This window comes from Pteropus alecto, unplaced genomic scaffold, assembly GCF_000325575.1.
Source record: "Pteropus alecto unplaced genomic scaffold, ASM32557v1 scaffold395, whole genome shotgun sequence".
Classification (NCBI taxonomy): Eukaryota; Metazoa; Chordata; class Mammalia; order Chiroptera; family Pteropodidae; genus Pteropus; species Pteropus alecto.
In genome coordinates this window covers 395,154-412,731 of record NW_006438643.1, presented here as the reverse complement: position 1 = coordinate 412,731, position 17,578 = coordinate 395,154, and the positions used below count along the sequence as shown (strand labels likewise).

General features: G+C 45.4%; 2 protein-coding genes across 2 annotated transcripts in view; one reads left to right on the top strand and one right to left on the bottom strand.

The window, feature by feature from the left end:
- The first annotated feature begins 1,858 nt into the window (after nt 1-1,858).
- CUNH11orf42 (chromosome unknown C11orf42 homolog) lies at nt 1,859-6,783 on the top strand. Its single transcript, XM_006915667.3, has 3 exons — nt 1,859-1,930; nt 5,427-6,222; nt 6,477-6,783. The coding sequence occupies exons 1-3, from the start codon at nt 1,859-1,861 to the stop codon at nt 6,605-6,607; spliced, it is 999 nt and encodes a 332-aa protein (XP_006915729.1). The 3' UTR covers nt 6,608-6,783.
- A 142-nt stretch (nt 6,784-6,925) lies between these two features.
- The window catches only part of FAM160A2 (family with sequence similarity 160 member A2), a 23,190-nt gene continuing 12,537 nt past the window's right edge, over nt 6,926-17,578 (bottom strand). The window contains 7 exon segments of the mRNA XM_006915668.3: nt 6,926-7,447; nt 9,908-10,070; nt 10,230-10,311; nt 10,313-10,370; nt 12,784-13,563; nt 13,939-14,144; nt 14,351-14,430. Coding sequence (XP_006915730.1) covers nt 7,086-7,447; nt 9,908-10,070; nt 10,230-10,311; nt 10,313-10,370; nt 12,784-13,563; nt 13,939-14,144; nt 14,351-14,430 — 1,731 coding nt within the window. The 3' untranslated portion in view covers nt 6,926-7,085.

The window sequence follows — 17,578 nt, the reverse complement described above, 5'->3', positions numbered from 1 at the left end:
CCATTGCAGTTCTTCTCTCATCCTGCCCATTTCCTTTTCACTCTACCACTTTGCACTTCCACCTAACATGCACTCCTCCCAACACACACTCAGGAGAGCAGAAGTAATACATTGGTTTCTCCTTTCACCAAAAGGAACTACTCACCGTTTAATGGTAAAAGCTGGAAACAGGCAGACTTGCACTAATTTATTTAACCTCTCTGAGCCTGTTCATTCACTTGTAAAATGGAAGAAATAATAGCACCTACTAGAGGCTACCAAAAGGATTGACTAAAATAATGTACTTAAAGTGTTTGGCACAGCTCTTAACACATAAGAGTTCAACAAATATTTGATATTAATTCCTCTCCTGTAACACAGGTCCATACTCACTGTCAAAACTTTGCTCAAAGACCTGGTACCCATACCCTTTGCTCTGTCTAGAAAGACCTGCCCTCCCTTAAAATCAGTTACGTCTCTTTTAGGAAACTTTTCTTGGTAACACTCTCTCCTACCACTGGAGGACCTTTCCCTATACCCCATACTCATACCACCTTGGCTAGGCTCAGATAATGGCCAGCTTTGTGGGATAGCTCTACATACTCAGCCAGGATAGAGAAGGATGCTCCCCACACATGAGGAGTCTTCTGGGCACACATTAAGACTCTGCAAAAGGAGTCCAGAGAGAACTCTGGACAGTTAAGAGGCAGAGTGAGAGAGTAGCTACTAGAAAGGCTCTCTAGAGTAGTTCTTCTCTGGGGAAAAACCACTCTTCTTTTCCATCAAAACAGCAAGTTGAGATCTCTGGACAGAGACACAAGGGGAAATCACATATAGATTAGGGCTGCAGTGGGAAGAATCTATTAGACACAGATCAGCCTGAGACAGGGAGAGTGGAGCATAAAAAATTTTTCCGCAAATTTACCTGGGTAATTCTGGCTTCCTGAAAGTTCTAATTACTAAGGCAACAGTATCCCAATTAGATTCTTATCTTCCACATTGTCACCATTCAGCATAGCACCCTCCTACACACACACCTGGTTTTCACTGCAATTGAAACCCACTTGGGTTTCAACCCAGGCTGTACTTTAAAGCTGCCTGAAGAGCTTTTAGAAATCCTGATGCCCGGGCACACTCCAGACCAATTAAATCAGAATTTCTGGAGGTCAGATCTTCAAAGCTCGCAGGTAATTCCAAAGTATGGCCAAGGTTGAGAATTACTGCTTGATTCTCAGTTTAAGTCCTGATCTATACTTCTTCCATGTCCTTCAAGACCCCAATACAACCTCAATAAGTCATTTGCAGGTGAAAAGACAGCATTGTAGATTGCTTAAAGGAGACTGCTAAAAGGAGACCTGATCCTGTTTCCTTAAAAAACTCAGACCAAGAACTACACATAGCATGCGTGCATGCATGCATGTGTGCACGCACAACCTCAATAAGTCATTTGCAGGTGAAAAGACAGCATTGTAGATTGCTTAAAGGAGACTGCTAAAAGGAGACCTGATCCTGTTTCCTTAAAAAACTCAGACCAAGAACTACACATAGCATGCGTGCATGCATGCATGTGTGCACGCACGCACGCACACACACACACATACACACACAGGCAGACAAAGATACCCTAACAGATACCTGCATTTTCCTCCCCTAGAGCAGAAGAATAGATAGGTGACTCAAGAGTATGGACTTAGACTATAAGAATAGTGAGATTAGGAAAGTGACTGCCTCCTCCCCACCCAAGGCCCCATCACCCAGCAGGACCTCTATGACCTCATGCTGTAGTAGGTCAGAGACTAGGGCCTGGGCCTTACCTTCCTGGGTGGCTTGGGGTTCCTGCAGCAGCCACCACCCTGCCTAACCCCTCCCATACCCCATCATGTTGGCTGGTACCCCCCACCTGCTAACACTGGATGAAGCTGATGCCACCTGGACCCTCATCAAGGATAAGGTAGGTAAAGCAAGAAGGCTAAAAGGAAGCAATAAAGTGTGACCTAGCTGGGTCTGAGCAGCTTATGAGTAGGAATAGGTAGGAAGCCTGAAAACAATAATAACATTTACTCAGTGCTTGCTTATGGGCCAGGAACTGCACTAAGTGCTTTGTACAAACTGTCCAATTGAATCACAATTGTGAATGAAGTAAGAATGGTTCCTTGAACACATAAGGAACTATGAGAGCAGACAGGAAAAATGCTAAGTCAGGGGTAGGACTTAGGATGTCAGAAAAGCTTTTTGAAGAGAATTACATTCTAGCTAGGTAAGTAGGAGTTATTCACACATAGAGGGAAGAGGACTACCTGGCACATAAACAGTGCTTAATAAACACCTGAATGAGTTCACAAGCGGTGGGTAGGTAAGTGAACAGAGTACTAACTTAAGATAAAACATACGAAAAGTTAGAAGAGGAAAAAGAAAAATGCAGATTTGTGAACTGCAAATAGCCCTCTAGAGCAGAGTTCAAAGGAGTAACGGTGAAAATAAGGTCAAAGAGGTACAGGGGCTCATCATGAAAGGCCTTTTCAACTTTCTAAAGAACTTGAACTTTACCTTCCACTTCTTCTCAGATATTCCCTCCACCTTAACTTCCACAGAATAAGAAATTTAGGTTTTGAGCCAAATACATAGATTTCAAGGAACAGGCAGATCTCAGCCTGAGTTGCAGGTATCCAACAAATCTCACCAAATCTAGACAGCTAAAAATTTTTGAGGTGAGAATTCAGGGATGAGGTTCTGGGAGTGAATTTAAAACACTCATAGAAGGCAGCCTACCAAGTTTAAAACATCCATCTTAAATAAGTGCCTACCATAGTCAAAGCAGGCTTAATGGCATGTAGTTCCCATTCAAAATAGAGAAGCTGCTCACCACAAAGGTCAGCTTACCAGGGAAGGAGAAACATGAGAGCCAAGGTACTCCCAAGTATTATAGTAACTGGTTTCAGCAGTGGAAAAGGTTGGTCCTGGAATGGATCGATCAGAATTAAGGTGAAAGTAAATGCAGTCTTCAACTATTAGAATGCTATGCCATCTCTGAGTATCAAAAAAAATCCCCTATCCTATTTTAATAGAAAATTGTCAGGAAAGTCAGGGTAGAGACATACAGGATAAATCACTGGTGATATGTGGCAAATTTAAGGAGTAGGACATATTTGAGTGACCTGGCTTCCTCTCTCCAGAACTGCTGACAGTTTATTGGGCACTTTGGAGAACATCTGGATGAACAGAATGTGGCTTAAGAGCCTCCCACTCAGAATTCAAACCAGCCTAGGGACATCCAGGAAGATAATCTTCCACCATCACTTTCATATGCTGCCCCTGGGAGATCTAAATTTGCAGGCCTTTAAGTTCCAGAAAACTTCCACCTAGAAGTAAAAGTGCAATAGGAACAGGTAGTGGTTTCAAATGGTGATTCTACCAAGAACACGGTCACCCCGGCATAGAACGGAGTGCCTTATTTTTCCTATTTTAGGAAAACCACTGAGGCCTACAAGGGTGAGAAAGGGGACCTAATAAACCTCATGGCAAATTCATATCTACCTTCTGAGAGTCTCCAGCTAACTCAGGGATTCACCTTTTAGCAGAAATCTTGACCATAAAACCAGGTGTTTTAAGTGTCACATTCCTGTTAGAGGAAACTCTTCTGGAGACACTCCCACTAATGTCTTATTTATATAGGATCCTAGGCACCAACGGAGCCCCTAGGGTAGGGTTCTGAAGTTACGCTTGGTTCTGTCATGGGGCAGAGCATGCCATACTAAAATGCCAACCCACCAGTACTCCGCTCTCATCCCTGAAAACCCAACTGGCCTCTTTCTCAGAGCCCTAGTTCTTCAGCCTGACACCCCCACCCAAAAGTAAGTGTTTCATGTTTCAGTGAAGCAAAGAAGAAGGAATAATGGCATATTCTTCCATGCAGATCAAGAAAGAACACCAGTTATTTCCTCAGCTAGGTGACAAGACAGTAAGTAGTCTTCAACTTACCTCAGCTTACTGGAAGTACAGACACAACTCCATCAGTTAGCTACCCTCTTCTTATGCTAGGGGGCAGCACTTCCAAAACAGCTTTATATAGCAAAAAACAGATCAGCCTTAAGTGAACATTAGTGAATTCTACCAGAGGACCAGCCAAGTGGGCAATGCCATCATAGGGGCAAAAACATGTGGGATTTGGGGGCTGGAGGAGAGGAGTAGAGTATATGGCATTTGAAAAACAGGGCTCTAACATGAAAGAAGCCCAGAAAAGGAATTCTGTATACTCTCTAGCAGAACACAGATCAGAAGTCTCAGCAAACAACATCCTGAATGAGTTGTTATCATACAATTTGTTAAGTATAATTACTAGAGAGGACCTTACAGTGTTTCCCAGTTGGTCATGAATTTAAACTTTCCAGAAGTGGGTTCCCAAACCCAAAAAGGCTAAGACAAGTAAGACAAAACTGAAAGGAACTGGAATCCCTAAAAGCATATTAAAACTAGCATTACAAAGATGAGGCCTCAGCTAGGGCAGAAGGTGTATATTAAGTGGTGACAGACATGGCGTAAGAATGGACATTCCAAACATTTCTGTACATCATTCTGCCCTAGCTCCACTGGTTAAAGACATCATCCATCTAATCAATTACCTAAGAATAATCCTTGAGGATTCCTCTTCCCACACCCCTCAAGTGACCAAGTTCTACTAATTCTATAACCTATATATTTTCCCCCATTATTTTAGTTAAGGGCCTCACCACGTCTTACCTGATTACAATACTCTTAACTGATTTTTCTGTCTTTATGCCTTCCTATTCAAAATTACCTTTCTAAAATGCATATCTGATCCTGCCCCTTCTAACCAGAGCCCTTCAAGTGGCTTCCCATTGCCCTCAAGATAAAATTCCAATCACTTAGCATACACGCAGGCCTTTCATAATCAAGTTCCTGTGTGCCTGTCCCTCCTCATACCCTACATTTATATATTATGAAATTACAAGTTCCTGAATGTGCCCTCTTAATTTGTAAGCTCAGGTTTTCTCACTGGCTATTCCCTCTGCCTGGACTGACCATTCTCCTGCCTGGCTAATTCCTTCAAAGCTCCAGTTCTGACACCTAGAAACCTTTGATCCTCTTTTCTATCAAAGACAAAGGCTGTAAAATCGCTTCTCACCTCCTCTAGAGCCTGCTATTATTGCACTTAGCTGACTGTTTACATTTTTGTCTCCTCCATCAGACTGAGCTATATTAGAACAAGGACAAAGTTTCATTCTTTTATGTATTCCCTGTATGTATCTAGCAGAGTAGACATTCAAGATTTTGCTACAGGAGAGAACTGAGAGATAAGCAGAAAGTATGACAGTCTGAGTACCTTGTGGAGATGTAATCAAACAATGACAGGGGGAGGGTCACTCTAGAGTGGAGTAACATGTAACTCCTGACCCTCAGTCCCTGACCCATATACTGGCCACCTGCAGGTTATCGAAGAGCGTTTTGGGCCCAATGTAGTGGCAGTACCTTTCCTATCGGATGCAGCCTGCTATGACCTACTGGGTGTGCTAGTGAAGCAGTCCCGCCCAACCCACACCCGCCTGGCTTTGCCAGGTCGTCAAGGCCGGCGGGCACTACAACCAGTGGGACCACTACCAAACCTCCTGGAGCAAGCAGGGTCTGAGGGTGCCTTTGCCCACTGCACTCGGGAATACTCACCAAACGGCCGAGCAGAGATAGCCTACGAAGAAATGCGGCTCCTAGACGGGCAGCCCTGCCGGATCCGCCTACATATGGGTGGCCTGCGCAAAAAGGTGGCCTTCCTGCTGTTGCCGCCGGGGCAGGTGAGCCTACAGAAGACTCTTCCCTGGCTCCGAAGCACCCACAGCGTCTATGTCATCTACCAGATCTTCTGCTGTTCCTGGCTACAGCTGGGGCTGTTGCCTACAGGCCGTGAACCCCAGCTGCTCCGGTTACAACGGTCACTCCCTGTTGCCTTCTCGTGCCTCAAGTTTTCACTGCAGCCCAAGGGAATGCTGGGACCACAGAAGCCCCTGACCAAAGATCCACTGCTCCATGGGGCCAACTGGGTCAGACCCAACCTCAGCAACATGCCACCTCTGGCCCCCACATCAGCCCCTGATGATATCCCCGAAGCTGATATGCCCCTACCTGTCCCAGCCCCACCTACACCACCTCCCCAGGAAGGGCCAGAGGGCAAAGTCACCAGATTCTCTTACAAGGGCCGAAACCCTTTCCGAAGAGGGCCCCAGATGTTGTCAGGTACTATGTGGGGGAAATATTAGAGGGATGGAACAGGGTGGAGGGAGAGGACAAAAAGAGTACAGCCCAAAAATGTATGGGACACACGTAACCCCGGTGAGAGGGATGGAGTGAGGGAGCCAGGGGAGGGAGGGTGAGATGAAAACATGGTCTTGGTGAGGGGGTGGGCACAGCACAGAAGACCAGAGGGAGGGATCAGGGAGGCAGAAAGACCAGGGCATGAGTCAAGCTGTGACTATCCCCAACCCTGGCAGAGAACTGGCTCTTCAGCCCCCGCAGCCCCCCACCAGGAGCCCAGGGTGGGGGCCCCGGGGACCCCGACCGGCACTCCATGTCCCTGCCCCTGCTGCAGGGTCTGTCCTCAGAGTTCGACAGCGACGACTGAAGTGGAGGCAACAGATGCAGGGGGCAAAGCCCCCAAGATCAGGCATAGGGATACTGGTCCCCAATAAACATCAGCTGCTGCTCCCCCAAACCACGCTGGGCCCCTGCTGCTTCTTTCTTCTGGGGTCTGAAGAAGGGTAGAGGCCCTTTTTTCCCTAGGCATCATGTCCCCTCAGTCTCTAAGGGAATAAGAAATACCTTAAACCTTGGCATCAATGTTCTCATTGAAAATATCCCTGACCACCTCCCCATCTATATACAACCTTCTTGGAGCCCCAACCACATAGAAAAAGGGTGGGAAAGAAGAATGAGCACAGAATAGAGATTTCCCTTTTATACATATTGCAACAAGTTCTCCATAAAACATTCATCTGAAATAAATTAAAAAGTCCTCTTGCCACTGCCTCCACACATAAAAAGGAGCCCTGCACCTGGCCCCAGCCTGGCCACTCAAGGTCCTGATTGTCCATGGAAGAAAGTTAAGGATTGAGGGGCCCAAAGCCTGAGATGGGAGGGACAGATCCCTCTTCTGAAGTATCCAACAAGAAAGGCGAGGTGACAGCATGGGCCTGGGAGATGGCAGCCAACTCCTTGAGAAACTCGGGAAAAATGACTGCACAGTAGACAGCATTCTTGACTCGCAGAGCCTCACCTTGGCGCTCAGGGGCCCCACCCCGGGGGGTAAGAATTGGAGTTGAAGCCCCAGGGGAGCCTCCACCTAGGCCAAGTCCTGCACCGTCTCTCCCAGGCTGATGAACCAACTGTGCCGCCTGCCGGGCCCTGGTTGGACTGTGCGTGTGCCGCAGGAGCAACTCCCCCAAGGACGGCCTCCGGCTCTTCACTGCAAACAGACAGGGGTATCATGAAGGTACAGGGGTCAGGCAAACTCCCTTGGTCAGGGAGAGGAGCTTTCCCCATGTCACCCCCCAGGTACACAGACTTCTTGACTAGGACTCTCAATACACAAATGCTGCTTTCCCAGCCTTCTCTCTATCCAGCCTCCCCACCCAGCAAACCACCATCCTCAACTTTCCCAGTCAGTCAACACTTCAGCCACTTCATTCCCAGCCAAGATCTCTTCCTTCCCCATGCCCCTTCACCCCAAGAGATTTACTTACTACTCCTCTTTCCAATCATTAGTCTACCTCACCAATCTATTTCTCCTCAGTCCATAACATGCCCTTACTTCATGCTTCCTATCACCCTCCTAAACTAAAGTCAAATATGTCCACCTTCCCCTACCTATCTGTCCTCTGTAACACCTGACACACATCCTCTATTCCTTCAATACCCACGGAGGCTATACATGCAATCGTAGTTCAGTGACTTTATCATTTCTGTCACAGTCCACTATCCCTCCAAGATCTGCTCTCCTGTGCCACTCGCCTTCTACAAGTCTCTCTCCTATATTCACAAAAGCCATCCTCCAACTAGTTGTGGCCAGACAACTTCATGTCAAATAAGCCATTTAAAATATTGTCCACCCTCCTCTAATTCTCTGCCTAGATTCCTGGCTCGGAATTATGTCCAATATCTAGGGCCTAGGCTCTACGGATCTAGTCTCTAGATCATGATACAGTTCCCATTCTCAAGCTCTAATATTGGCTACAGAGTGATACTAGACAGATCTATTAAATCTGGCATTCAGAACCCTTCACAACCAGGCTCATACTCCTCCTCTAACCTCTTGAGACTCTCTAGACCTGACCCTGCTTTTGCATCCACACCTATCTGCTCTTCCTGGAACCCTCCAGGCTCTTGCCATGCTTCTGTAGCCTCCTCTGCCTTAATTTTGATCTCCCTACTATTTTCATCTTTGGCTTAATTTCACTATCCCCACCTCTCTGGGAAACCACCTATGATTTGCCCTCCACTGACTTCCCATTTTACTGCCCTTATCACATTGCATTTTAATAACCCATTTATATATATATATATCATCTACCTCATACACTAATTATGAGCCTAAGGGCTTGGACTCTGTCTCATTTACCTTTGTATCCCTGGGCCATACACAAAGAACAAAGTACCACGATTGTGGACGTAAGAAATAGTCACAATACTAGACAATCAGGAAATCATGATAAAGAACTTCGCTGAGTCTTCACAGCTATGTAATAGCCCTTCTGGTACTCTCTTCCCAACCCATACACTTTTCTCCTTAAGCCCCCATCTTAGCTCTGCTCTCTTGCTCTCAGCATATTATTTTGCCTCCTACTTAGATAAACATACGAAGAATGACTTCAATTCCTTAAACTTCTCTATCATACCTCACAACTCCATTGGTACATATCATTTCCTCTTGATCTCTTCTCATTTGCTTCAAAAGGAGAAAAAACCACCTTTTCCTCTCCAAAGTTCCTAATGCTCTGAATCTCGATACTTCCACCATCTTTGGGACCTTGCTCCTTCAGTTACGAAATTCCTTTAGTCTCTTTCTAGAGTGTCAGCTCTTTGAAGGCATAGATCTCATCCTATACCTCCCTGAGTCTTCTGTACTAAAGACTGCCTAGCACATCAGTCAAGTGCTCAGATACTTGTTAATGAAAGGTCTAGATTTAAAACTCCGTAGTCATATTTAACTCATCCTTCTTCCTTATATCCCACAACCACTCACCAAATTCTGCCAATACTTCCATCCCATTTCCACTTTGTCAAATTCTTCCTTTCTATTTCCACTATTCTAATTCAAGCCTTACAGGTCACATCTGCATTATGGCAGAATCCTCCTGACTGCTCTGACTACATTTTCTCCTAGCTCCAATTCACCTAGCACATGAACTAGCACATGAACTAGCACATGAACACTGCCTAAAAGATCACAACTTCTACTCAGCCCAACTTCTACTTTGAGAACCTCGTGCTCTGGTCAAATCTTTCTAGTCTTACTACTCAACTGGTCTACCACCTTCCAAAGCCCCTGCTCCAACTAAATAGTTTATGCTATCTCCTAAACAAAAGAATAAAGCCAACTCTCTCCTTTGCCTACACAAGTCCTATCCATTTCACAAGGCCAACATCAAACGCCATGTCCTTTACCAAGCTGTAACAAAACCTCAACTTAGAGACTAGTCTGTCCCTTTGCCTGTTCCCAATTACTGGAGTAATTTTTGCTGGTACTGCTGATTTGGCTCTTAATGGATAGAAATATGTTTATCCTTTGACCAGAAGCCTGAGGACAAACACCAAGACTCAAGTTCCTACAACTTCCCAGAGTTCCCATCACAAGTCTTCACTCTTAATAAGAGTTCAGTTAACCTAGGCTAATTAGCTATCTAGGGAGGGTAGAGATTTGCCTCACCTAGAGGATCGGAGCGGCGGGGAGCAGGTCCTGCTGCAGGGCCTTCAGCCCAGTCCAACTTGCCACGAGCAATGAGGTACTTCTTGGCTTTGGAAAGTAGTGCTGGGAAGTCCTCCTGGGAGGCCGCAAAGCTCTCAATCTTATTCTTCACGGAGCCCAGCACCTACAAAGTACAACTTCCTGACATTTCTGAGTGGCTCTAGATTGATGCAGTCCTTTCTAGTCCCACTGGGCCTGTTCCCAGCACCCCCGGGGCCACTCCAGCTGCGGGCCTGGCCCACCATGGAGCCTGGACGCACCCATGCATGCATGCATCGCACACCTGCAGCAGGGACTTGACACTGGGCTGGAAGACCATGTTGGTGTTGAGCAGGAAAGAGCGGAGCAAGGGCTGGGGGTGACAGATAGACGGAGTTCTGCAGCATGTTCTCGAGTTTGGCAAAGAGCACAGCCATGAAGGGGCCTGGGAGGGGTGGGCACAAGGATACAAGGCCTGAACACAATGCACATCGCACGCATTCCTCCCAAAAACAAGAGACCCCCGCCCTTACTAGATGAAAATTATCTGTGTGTCAGTCTCTGAGTATGTTTAAATATCCTGTGACCACCTATTCTGGAGGATATAAAATGGCAGGCACCACATGGACCCACAAGAGTCCAGATGCCAGCTTTACACAGACTAGAGGTGAAGAGCCAGACCGCAGGCTCTGGAGTCAGAGAGACCTGGTTTCAAATTTTAGCTTCACCCTTTACTAGTTAATGGATGAATCAAAACTCTCTAAGCATTGTTTCCAACTTGGTAAAATAAGAAAATATACCCACCTCATAAGATTATTAAGAGGACCAAAGAGAGACTGACATAAGGCATTTAGCTTAAGTTAGATACAGAAACTTATAAGTATTCATTAATTGCTATAAGCTACATAATATTTCTGTTTTTAAAAGTGCTTTAAGAGGCCCAACAGAAAAAAGAACAAGCGAGAAAGTGATCAAGACCAAAGGATAACTGGGTTGGACACAAAACAGAAGATAACACTAGACTTGGGTTAGAAAGAAAGCAAGAAGAAAGTGTAACAAAGGCAAAGAAGATGACTATATGGGCCTACTTCAAGTTAGGAGAGAACTCTTTCAAGGACCAAAGGAGAAATCAGCTCTGTTTAGGAGCTGGAGATTAAGAAGGTGGAAAAGTACGTATAGAAAAAAGCTTAGTTGAGAGCCAGAAAAAAACGATTTAGGGCAGACTCTTTGGTTGGGGAGAGGCTAATAAAAGGGATTAGAATGATCTACTGGTAGAACTGGCCTCAACTGAGACAAATTCTCAGCACTAGGACTCCAGAACCATCACAGTTTGTCTGATCAGGGATCTGTGGGGGAAAAGGAATATACCTAAGAACTGCAGTATGAATTGAGAACAACAAAGGGCAAGAGGCAGTGAATCCTGGAAAAGATCCTAGATATATATGACTAGCCTTAACTCTAAAACAACTCTAGTTTAACAGGGTCCATCACTTTGTCCTTCTGCTCCTCTCATTTCCTGGTACTTTCTTGCAAAAGAAAATTCAAAAAGCTCAGATGAGTTTGCAAAGAAGTAAAAGGACAGGGCTTCAATTAATGCTTCAAGAATGTGGTAAACATTCTAGTGGTACTAAAAAGGAAGGAGCAAGGCAAAGGCTAAATAATTAAATGAAAAGATATATTTTCTATAGTCTGCAAGAGAGAGTCATCATGACTCCAGAGCAGATCTGATGCTGTGCAAGCAGAATGGCAACATATCCCAGGCCCCATTAGGACATGTACTGATCAAGGCATGACAACTTGACTAAAATAACTGGAAGATGGTTGACGTGGTCAACTTATATCTGCCATGTACCCAAAAGATGATAATTCTAGTAAAAAGCTACCATGTGCTGAGTTCTCACAATGTACCAGCACCATAATAAGTAATTTACATGCACCAGTGACACAAATGAGACACTAACTCAAGGTATCTGTAGCCCAAAGTACTACACTGCTTCCCAGAAGTGGTTTTTTCCCTTCTAACTCAGGGTATGGAGTAAGGATAAGAACCAGATAAGGGCTAGGCTGAGTAGAACTGGCCCTCAAACGAAAACAAAGAGGAGTTAGCCCAGTCACTCAGGTCAGGTCTAGCTCCAAAGACATCCTGGAGAAACCAAAAGAACTCAGCTGAGGCACTCAAGGCCATACTTTGTCATATGCCCTAAAGAGGTATTTTACTCTGTCTGCTTCAGTACTTATTACTAACCACAAATTCTTAAGAAAGTTTTACTGGATAGTCATGGCAACCAACCAGGTATAAGGACAGGGAACAGAAGAAATCTGAAGTTGAATCCTTCTGTAAAGAGGCTGGGAGAAAGCAGGTCAAGACCGAGTAGGGGAAGAACACCACAAGAGCTACTCCTGGGCCACAGAAGAGCTGACAAGAGACCTAACACCCAGACAGATATACTAGTGGGAACAGCATGGTTTACAGGTGCCTTATACACAGGACAGCCAGTATGTCTTTCGCATGGTTCAGGTACATTGCTGTGATTCACCAGGAAACACCAAACACAGAATATCCTGATCACAAATCCCAGGAAATGGCCAGACTGGGGAAGAGGAGGAACATGCACATAGGACATACATACAAGGTTGAGACATAAGTCAATACTCAAACCAGCGCAAGCATGGAAGACATACACAAAGACAAGACACGTGAGTATGACATATGTATCTAGAAGGAACCCAAGCAAAATGAATGAGGAGCTAGGCAAGTACACAGAAATGACATGGCCAAGAAGTTTCAGAAACCAGCACAAACATGTCAAAACATGCAAAGAGTACACAAAGGAGAAAGCCTAGGGTAAGTAGCTTACCAGTGAAGGGCTGGCTTGGTAGCTGGTTGAGAGTCCGCAAAGGGCTGCTGAGGAAGGGGCCAGGGGGCTCAGGGGGACAGGTGAAGCTCTCGTAGGCCTCCTCCTCCTCAAGAGGTAGTGGAGGCTCTAGGGGGGGCTCTGAGCCAGCTCCCCCATTGCTCAATGCCACCTCCAGTTCCCGGAGCTCCTGTCCAAAGCCCTCTAGTCCTGCCATGCCCTCAGAGGTGCCCTCTAGCAGTTCCCCAGCTCCTTCCTGTGGCACCCTACGAACTTTCTTGGCCCCTTCAGGCCATGGTACTGGTATCCCATTGAGCTGGGGAGGAGACAGGTGGCCAGGGCCCTCCCCTGCAACCCCGGCCAGTCCCGCGCACCCCGACTCCTCCTCTTCCCCTTCCCCCACATTGTCCCTGTCCTCCTCAGGCAGTAGGCTGCGTTTCTTAGTCCGGGAGCCAACAGGACTAGGCTCAGGAGGGGGCCGCTCGCCATCATAGGGGGCAGACCAGGTACGGCAGGCTCGGACACAGCGGTCCACACCACGGCGTGCCTCACGCAGATACTCCAGGTAATTGTCTTCCAGCTCACCAGGCTCCTCTGCAGGGCTGGGCCGTCGGCCAGGGCTGGAGGCTGGGGATGCAGCAAGCCCTGGTGAGCGAGGGGCTGGGGCTGGGGACTCAGAGCCAACCAAGCTCTGCTGTCGCAGGAAGAGGGCCAGACGAGATGGCGTAGAAGGCCGGGGTACTGTCACCACAGAAGAGGAGTCAACATTTGGGCTTCCAGGGCCTGCAGAGGGGAAAAACATAAGAGGAATCAATGAAAAGTGCTCCAGGAAGAGGAATAAGACACCTAAGGAGACTAAGAAAGCAATGAGACAACAAACATATGGGACCAATTCAGATAGCTGACTCCACCCTCCAAATGAAGCTTTTCCTCATCCACTACTCAATCTCATCATCACCAACATCAAAGAAACAATGGAAACAGGAAGAGCATGAAACTAGAGAGAGATAGTTTTGCTCAGAAGCTAAATTTCTTTAATGGCATTAAGGATCCACCCGCAAGACCCCTCACTGACTTCCCCAAAGATGGAATGCCATTCATGGCCACCTCCCCCCACTCACCCCTTGTTGTTAGACTCCCCCAGAATCCAGGCCATACCCGTGGTGTCCTCCCTTTTCCCTGCCTCTCTGCTAGGCCCACCTCGTGCCCACGAGGCATGCTCTGGACGGGGTGGGCTGGGGGCACGGTGCCTACAACAGCATGGGATTAGGGAGAGAAACTTGTCCGCTGCTCGTCCATATAGGTCCACATCACGCACAGCTGGCTTCTGGCTCAACATCACATGGTTACATGGAACAAGATACCTGGGAAAGACAGCAGAAAAGGAGCACAGGATAGATTAGGAATTAAGAACTGAGACTGGGAGAACACCAGGCCAATGCAAATATATGGCTAAGCCAAGCTCCAACAGGAAACACATGAGGAACCCCAATACAACCCATTGCCCCAGTAATGCACAAGGCCCTGAAGAGTTCAGATCAGCCATCCCTCAGCCCTGTCCCACAGATACCTGAGAACCAGCTGCAGCAGGACATCCTCACAGCTGAGGTTCAGTAGGGTCCTGAAGAGACTCAGAGAGACCATGCAGAGCTGAGGGGTGGGGGAGGAGGGAGGGAGTTACCATAAGAGCTCTCTACCCTCCAAGATGTTTACCATGTGGGAACCCCTGCCCCCACCAGCCCCAGGCCCAACCAACCACTCATAGAGAAACAATGTGCACAGGCCTGGCACATAACGGTCATTCAAGTAGTAAATAAATGATCACATGACCTTTGTGAGCAAAACTTCACTATTCACAGATATGAATGAATCATGTGTCAGATTCAAGGTATTTCTATAAATCATACACATGTCAGCAAATTCTCTGGCTACATACACCAGTCAGCAGAGATTCCAGCAATATGCAAATGAAATTAATACCCATGAAAAGAGACCCTAGGAAATACTGGAACTGAACGAATGACTTACAGGAGACAACAACAACATGATAACTAGGTGAATGCCTGCCAGCAGACACTGTAGCTGCACAGTAGCTAAATCCCTACCAAAAAGAAAACCGAGGAAACCTGGAAGAATCCCAGCTGGGAAGTGGGCAGGGCTATGGACAGGAATATGAGTCACTTCTCTGACACCAGTGTATATCTCAGAAGTTAGGTTCAAGAAAAGCTCAAGGGCAGCTGACAGGAAAAGGAAAAAACAGGTGGGTCCAGAAGAGTGGAAACCTTTTGTTTTAGAAAAGGAAGAAGGGTAATTCATCTTTGGCTAGTTGAAGAGAACAGACACATGTAAGCTCTCCTTCACTCCTCTGAATCCCCACCACCGCACTTTCTCTATACTTCCCTTATAGCAAGTGTGTCCGATACCTTGAGTTCCCCAAAGACAACTATTGGTCTTAGTCTAGGGCACTACCTGCACAATCTAGGTGCTCATCATTTACTAAATGATTGTGGGAGAATTAAAAACCAGCCATAGTGGGAAAGAGACAGCAGTTCACATTTTGGAAAGCATGGATGTTTAGGAAGGTTTACCCAAAATTACCATTTTAACTAGCAATGAAAACATTCAGACTCACTGAAATGTTGTGTGGTAGGTAGAAAAACACACCACCCCCCACCAAGATGTCCAAGTCCTAATCTCCAGAACCTATAAATATTTTATCTTGCGTGGTAGAAGGGACTTTGTAGATATGATTTAGGTTGCAAATCTGACATGGAAAGCTAATCCCGGATAATCAAGATGTGCCCAATCAAATCACACAAGCCCTTAAAAGCAGAGACCTTATTCCAGCTGAGTCAAAAAAGAAAAAAGAAAAGAAAGAAAGAAGAGATTTGAAGCATGAGAGGGACTCAATCCATTAGTGGCTTTGAAAATGGAACAAGGAGGCCACAAGTGAAGGATTTGGTTGGTCTCTAGAAGCGGGGAATGTTCCTCAGCTTACAGCCAGCAAGAAAATAGGGAATCTCAGTTCTATCACTGAAATGAAATAACTTCTACCAACAACCTGAATGAGAAAGGAAATGAATCTTCTCCTAGAGCCTCTAGAAAGGAATGCAGCCCCACCAACACTTTGATTTTAGCCTGGCGAGATTGTGTCAAGATGTATGACCTACAGAACTGTAAGATAATAAATGTGTGTTGTTTTAAGGCATTATGTTTGTGGTAATTTGTTATGACAGCAATAGGAAACCAATACAGATAGTCAGGAACAAAGACTGGCTAGCTAGCATGGTTCACTTTAAGCCACAAAAGATGGGCTACAGAAGTTAAAAAGTCAGGTGAACAGAATCAAGCTTAAAAGACCAAAGAGTGCAAAGGAAAGCATCTGCACGGGCATCCTGAAACCAGAAGAGATATGGTTTCTCCAAGAACCAGGAACCAAACAGAAATACCCCAAGAACATAAAAGGCTCCTGAGATCAGGGGACCAAATGCAAAACTAATAGAAATATATGCTAAGGACTAAAGATAATGACAAAGAATCAAAGAAGTTAGGATAAGATTAAGACAAAAGCAAGATGGACAGAGGCCGGCACAGGAAAAACAAATTGACCCCAAGAAAGAAATCAACTGTCCCGAAACAACAAGACATTCCCTGAGGTTAGATATACAACCATGGTCTAACTTCAGCATAATGAGAAATCAAATTTTTTTGACATCTATTCTCTATTGGTTTACACCAATAACTCCTAACCTACTCGACTCTCAATTATGATACTCAAGTATTATAATTACTTTTTGGAGAATTTTTAAAAATACACATGCCGTGGACCTACTCCTAAAAATTGTAACTTCAGAGATCTAAGGCAGAGTTTAGACTCTCTTGTCCTAGTTAGTAACTTTCAAATTCTGAAGTGTATACTTCGTTTAGAAACACTGGTCTAATCAGAGTGATTCTGTAATATCTCATATATACCCTAACTTAGCTTTTCAGAAACCTCACCTATACAAAACATAGCTAAACTGGGAAAGATGCCTACCCGAAACCCTACTATATGGTGTCTCGATTATCTAGAACAGTTTTCTAGAACTTTCAGTGATCCAAGAACTTCTATTTTAAACACAAAGACCCAGGGAACTTCAATTATTTATAATAAAAGAAAGAAATAAAATGGTTCCAGAGCCAAAATAAATGTCATAAAGTCCATGGCTAAACTAATGCTTTATTTCCCCCAGAAAGATTTCAGGGTTTTATACCTTGGAAACTATTTACTCCTATTTTATATATACATTTCTACTGGTTAAAATTCAAACTTCCTACCATGGTCTACAAGGCCATGCAGGATATGAATCCTACCTCTCTCTCTACTTTCATCTCATTGCCTCCCTCGCTTACTCACTACATCTCCAGTCACACTGGTCTTTCATTTCCTCTAATACATTCAGCTCTTCCCCAGTTGTTGTCCTTTGCATGTTGCTCCCTAGACTGTTCTTCCACTTGCTCATCAATAAGCTAACTCCCTCATGACCTTTAAGTCTCAGCTCAATGTCACCTCCTCAGACAGGATTTTTTTTACCACTACCTTATTTTATAAGCACCCTGTTTGGTCTCTTCATACCAATGACTGCAATTTTCAATTATTTTAGTAATGTGTGTGTTTGTCTTCCTCCTCTATAAAGGAAGCTCCATGAAGTCAGCAACCATGTCTATCTTGTTTACCATTATATCCTCAGTACCAGAGAACAGTATGGTGCATAGTGAACATTCATCACAAATGTTCCAGAGGAAAGACTGTAAGTAG

What these genes read in the sequence shown, in the direction of transcription:
- CUNH11orf42 (XM_006915667.3), top strand. Translation starts at nt 1,859, where the DNA reads ATGTTGGCTGGTACCCCCCACCTGCTAACACTGGATGAAGCTGATGCC. An exon ending in GGACCCTCATCAAGGATAAG is followed by an intron (nt 1,931 to 5,426) that starts GTAGGTAAAGCA and finishes GGCCACCTGCAG; the next exon opens with GTTATCGAAGAGCGTTTTGG. An exon ending in AGGGCCCCAGATGTTGTCAG is followed by an intron (nt 6,223 to 6,476) that starts GTACTATGTGGG and finishes CAACCCTGGCAG; the next exon opens with AGAACTGGCTCTTCAGCCCC.